Here is a 4,684-nt window from a genome sequence, read left to right as displayed (position 1 = left end):
CCGCCTCCCAGGCCGCTGAGGACACGGCCCCACCGCCCGGCGAGCTGACCGCTCTACCTCGCCGCATGGCCTCCTGCTTCTGCACCGACTCCTCCTGCTTCCGCAGATTCTCCTCGTTGAGAAGTTGCTGAGAAGAAGCCACAAGGAAAAGGAAAAGCTTCCAACGTAGGACACGCACGCGCCCAGGGCTGACCTGGGGCTGCACCATCCACAGCCCGGGCAGGCAGGCCTGAACGTGGCTGGACACGCAGGTGCCCAGGGGCCAGGGCCAGGAGCCCCCACCCCTGGCACAGCTTGGCCACGCGGTCACGGGTGTCCATAAAGCACTCTGGGTCCTGCTTGTTAAATTTAAAAGCTATAGCCCAGCCGCATGGCTCAGTGCCTGAGCAGTGACCTAGGAACCAGGTCATGGTTCGATTCCCGGTCGGGGCACATGCCCGGGTGGACTGCAGGCTCGGATGCAGCCGATCAATGATTCTCATTGTTGATGTTTCTCTCTCTCTGAAATCAATAAAAAATATATACATTTTAAAAATTTAAAGCTATAATGCTCACAAGAGGCACAAACATTTGAAACTGCCTCTCATGAACCTGTCACTTCAGCCAGGTTCCCAGTCACGTGCCACCGGGTTGAACCCTCAGAGCAGCTGGAGCCTGCCTCTGCCGTGGAGGCCACGGAACGCCGCACGGAGGCTGCAGAGCGCGCGTGGAGGCCGCGGGGCACGGGTGTGCACGTGTGGGAGTCCAACTACAGCTCCCCAGAAACCAGCACAACCCTCACGTCCACAGCCCTGGCCTCGGTCCCCCACCGGCAGGACCGTCTCTCCCGCCTGCAGGGCGCCGACTCACCTGCTGCCTCAGCTGGTCGTCGTAGCGCTGCCGGGCCAGCTTGTCCTGGTACTGGGCCCTCTGGGGGGGGAGAGAGCAGCGTGAACACAGCGCAGCTGGAGAAGCTGGTGGGCGACCCGCAACCAACATGTGGCCCCAGACTCGACTGGGCACCGGAGCCCCAAGAAGCCACGAGCCCCACAGGCACTGTCCGCAAGGACACGTGCGCGGACACTCAGCACGGAGGGGACCGCGGGCCTTAGGGGCTGTGCAAGGCCACCCCAGGTTGTCGAGGGTCAACAAGAGACCCAGACTGCAGGTGGGACCGTGGCGCCCCACAGCTCCCTCCTGGTCCCCAGGCCTCCGGGTGCCTGGGTGGCCCTGCAGCCCTTACGGCCTGGTGCTGCCGCGTCTCCTCGCTCAGCGTCTTCCTGCGCTCCTCAGCCTGCACGCGGATCTGCTCGCTCTTCAGCTGCTCCACGGCGGCTTCGTACTCCTGCGGACACACAGCGCTGAGGCCCAGACCCAAGCCTCCTCTCAGGCCGGCGGCTCGGGCTCCCACTCCTGACCACTCTTCTCCCCTCCCGCCTCCCCGCTGCTAGACCCCGTGTGCTCGGAGTGGACAGGTCTGGGCACAGGTCCTGCTGCGGGAGCTCACCCCCCTCCTGGGCACCTCCTCTCGCCTTGGCACGGCCGGCCCGGCAGCACCAGCCCACCACTCACCTTGAGCTTGGACTGCTGCTCCAGCTGCAGCGTCTGCTCCTGCATCTGGGCCAGGCTCAGCGCCTCCTTGGCGTGCCCTGCGGAGGAGTGCGGGAGCCGGGCCTTAGGACACATGGGTGCCAGGAGAGTCCACGCGGCCGAGAGGCTGTCAGGGAGACCACAGCTCGCCCACCCTCCTCCTGGTCAGGGACTGTCGCCGGTGTCTGCTCCACCCCCACCTCCCATGGAGGGCTCGTCCCCCGGGGCCACCACATTCCGGAGGGTTCCATCAGAAGGCGGACCTCGCCCCCTGAGGTCCACACACGGTCCTTTCCCAATGAAACCAAAAGCAAGCCCGCAGCCAATGTCCTGTGGTTCCCACGGGCCATACATTTCTCTTAAGTCTCCGACAGGTGACGGAGCTGCCATCAAGCACACGCAGGCAAGAAGGTGGATGAGAATTAGACTAGAAATGAGCTGTGAGCCCGGCAGGCGGCACTTCCCAGAGCGATGCCTGAACACAGGTGCTATGACCGCCCACCTGCCTCCTCGCTAAGGGTTCTGGAAGGAAACCAGCTCCTGCTCCCCCTGGGCTGAGGAAGTCCCCCAAGCACGGCCCGGCTGACCCCTGAACTCGCAGGTTTGAGCTTCGCGGGTCCACGCACACGCGGTTTTTCTCGGTAAACAGTCGGTTCTCAGTACCCCTGTGTTTCTCCGCGGATTCAGCCAACCGTGGGCTGCCGACGTAAGTTTCTATCTGGGCCGTTGGGAAGCCACCATACGTGGAGGGCGACTCAGGTCGTCCAGGGCTCTCCGACTGCGCATAATGTCAGTTTAGAGTTTGGGGTTTTTCTGAGTTCGACTGTCACTGTGAGCACAGCCCACGCATGAGACAGACGTGGCGGGAGCCGGGCGTCTGCATGGGCCCAGGGACCCGCGGTTTGGCATGGAGTCCGAGCTGGGGAAGGGCCTCCTGGAGCCCCACGGCCAGGACCCCCTGAGGCAGCACGAGGGCCCCAGGGCCCCAGCCCGCTGCACCGGTGAGCAGGGACGCCACGAAGCCGAAGGCTGAACCCACCACCGGAGCCCCTTTAACCAGCGACTGACCGCGGGGGAGCCGAGAGCACAGACAGAACGCGGGTGCCGGGCTCACCCCGCTGGGACCGAACCCAGCCCCCCGGCTTCCTCCTGTGACCTCCGGCAAGCCAGGTTCAGCTCTGAGCACCTAGCTGACACTGGAGCACAGAGTCCCCCACCCACCCCCTGACCCCTGGAGGAGAGAAATGAGAAAGCAGGCCAACAGCTCAGCACCGGCCTGGCACCCCGTCGCCGCTGATGACAGGCTACGGTTTCAGTGCCAACAGCAACAGTTCAGCACCCTGACATCTTTCTGCCCCAGGAGCCGTGCTCCAGAGCATCAAGCAGCGGCCACAGGCAGGTGCTCCTCCCGGCACCCCCTCCTGCAGTGCACAGGCAGGTGGGCTGGCGCTCCCAGGCAGCTCAGGGCCAAAGGTGCTGCTCTGGCCTCCGAGGGCGGAGACCTGGGACAGCAGGGTGCACCAGGGACCTGGAGGAGCGAGGCGGCCGCCCGGCTGCGAGGAGCACCGAGGACGGCTCCAGGGGCTGAGAGAGGGGCTGAGGCCCAGCACTGCGGGCACGGCGGCCTGAGTGAGAGCCAGGTGTCTGGGGAGGACAGGCTGCAGCGGGGGCCTGGGAGACAGAGGCGTGAGGCACAGGGAAGGCCTTGGGGACAGGAAGGGGCGGGCGGCCAGGGTGAATCCTCTCCTGCTGGGTGGAGAGGCCAGAAAGGGTGGCAGGAACAAAAGGGGGTGAGCCCACATCTGGGACAGTCGCCGGGTGTGGAGACTGGTGGGGGGACCGCAGCTCCAGATGGTGGCCCCCGAGGACATGCCGCCTGGAGAGGGCTCGGTGGCGGGAGAGCAGACAGCCCCTGGGGACCCAGGCGGAGAGTGTTCTGGGGCAGGAGACGTGGGAGCAGCTCAGAGGCAGGAGCAGGCAGGAGGGAGGCCCCTCGCACGGTCCCTGTAACTCGCGGAGCTGGGGAGCCAACAGCCGGGCTCAGCTTCTAAAAGGGGAAAACGCTGACGTTCTGGACCTGGTGAGCGGGTGCAACCCCCCGGGAGCTGGGGCAGAAAGGCGTCCCCCAGCGAAGCCTTTAACAAGAAGTCTGCAGCACCCCAATACTCAGAGGCCAGCCCCGTTTCCCAGCCCAGCCGGATGCTTGGAATTACCTAGAAAGCACAGCACCGCTCGCTGCCGGGGGCGTGTCCCAGGCCCAGCCGCTGCCCCGGCCCCGCCCCAAAGCCTAGGTGTTTGGACGGAGCCTCTCCCATCCCAGAGCCGGGCCGCCCCGGGGCCTTTGCCCGGAGGCTCGGCTTCTACCTGTTCTCAGGCTGCTCTCTGGGCCTCCTCTGAACACAGGCCCGCTGCTTAAACAAACGTTTGCGAGCCGTCACATCCTTTCAACCAAGTTTATTCAGCGCCTCTGCGTCCCAGGCTCTTACTCACTCGCACTGCGTCCTGAGACACAGGAGAAGGGGAGCTGGGGAGGATGTGGGCCCAGGGACGCCCGGGCTCTGAGGCCTGGAGGGCCTGGTCGGGAAGGTCACCGGCTGGGCCAGGGCTGTCTGCCTGCGGCTGTCAGACCCCGTCTACCGAAGGCTAACGGACCCCAATCCTCTGCTGTGGCCTCCTTAGCCCGGCGGCGGGGCTCGGTGGCTGAGGGTGGACCTATGAACCAGGTCAGGGTTCGATTCCCGGTCAGAGCACCGGCCCGGCTGCTGGCTGATCCCCAGTGGGGCGCGGGCAGGAGGCAGCCCATCCATGATTCTCTCCCATCAGTGATGTTTCTCTCTCTCTCCCTCTCGCCACTTCTCTGAAATCAACAAAAGTATTTTAAAAAGAAAATGAAATGAAACCAATGGCCGTCAGCCATGCTTCTCCTCTTATGCAGAAACCTGCTTGCAGCCACCCCGATCTGACCACGCCTCGGCCGACCCGCGCGGAGGCAGCCAGAGGGGAAGGATTCATGATCCCATTCAATCCTCAGAAATACCCCTATTAGGTAGGTACTCTTATTATCTCTAATTTAAATTCAAGACAACTGAGGCTCAGTAACTTGCTTAAAGACATA

The 4,684-nt window shown here is 64.0% G+C and overlaps 1 protein-coding gene across 1 annotated transcript in view; it reads right to left on the bottom strand.

The window, feature by feature from the left end:
• Positions 1 to 2,757, bottom strand: part of LOC102762678 (ATPase family AAA domain-containing protein 3) — a 10,080-nt gene extending 7,323 nt beyond the window's left edge. Inside the window, exons 1-4 of the mRNA XM_006772530.2 lie at positions 1,552 to 2,757; positions 1,223 to 1,324; positions 850 to 909; positions 46 to 127 (exon numbers count right to left, since the gene is read on the bottom strand). Coding sequence (XP_006772593.1) covers positions 46 to 127; positions 850 to 909; positions 1,223 to 1,324; positions 1,552 to 1,665 — 358 coding nt within the window. The 5' untranslated portion in view covers positions 1,666 to 2,757. The remainder of the gene's footprint in view (positions 1 to 45; positions 128 to 849; positions 910 to 1,222; positions 1,325 to 1,551) is intronic.
• Positions 2,758 to 4,684: the final 1,927 nt, after the last annotated feature.

This window comes from Myotis davidii, unplaced genomic scaffold (assembly GCF_000327345.1).
Source record: "Myotis davidii unplaced genomic scaffold, ASM32734v1 scaffold586, whole genome shotgun sequence".
NCBI classification, from domain to species: domain Eukaryota; kingdom Metazoa; phylum Chordata; class Mammalia; order Chiroptera; family Vespertilionidae; genus Myotis; species Myotis davidii.
Note: the sequence above shows the minus strand (reverse complement) of the source record. Positions and strands in the feature narration are given on the sequence as shown.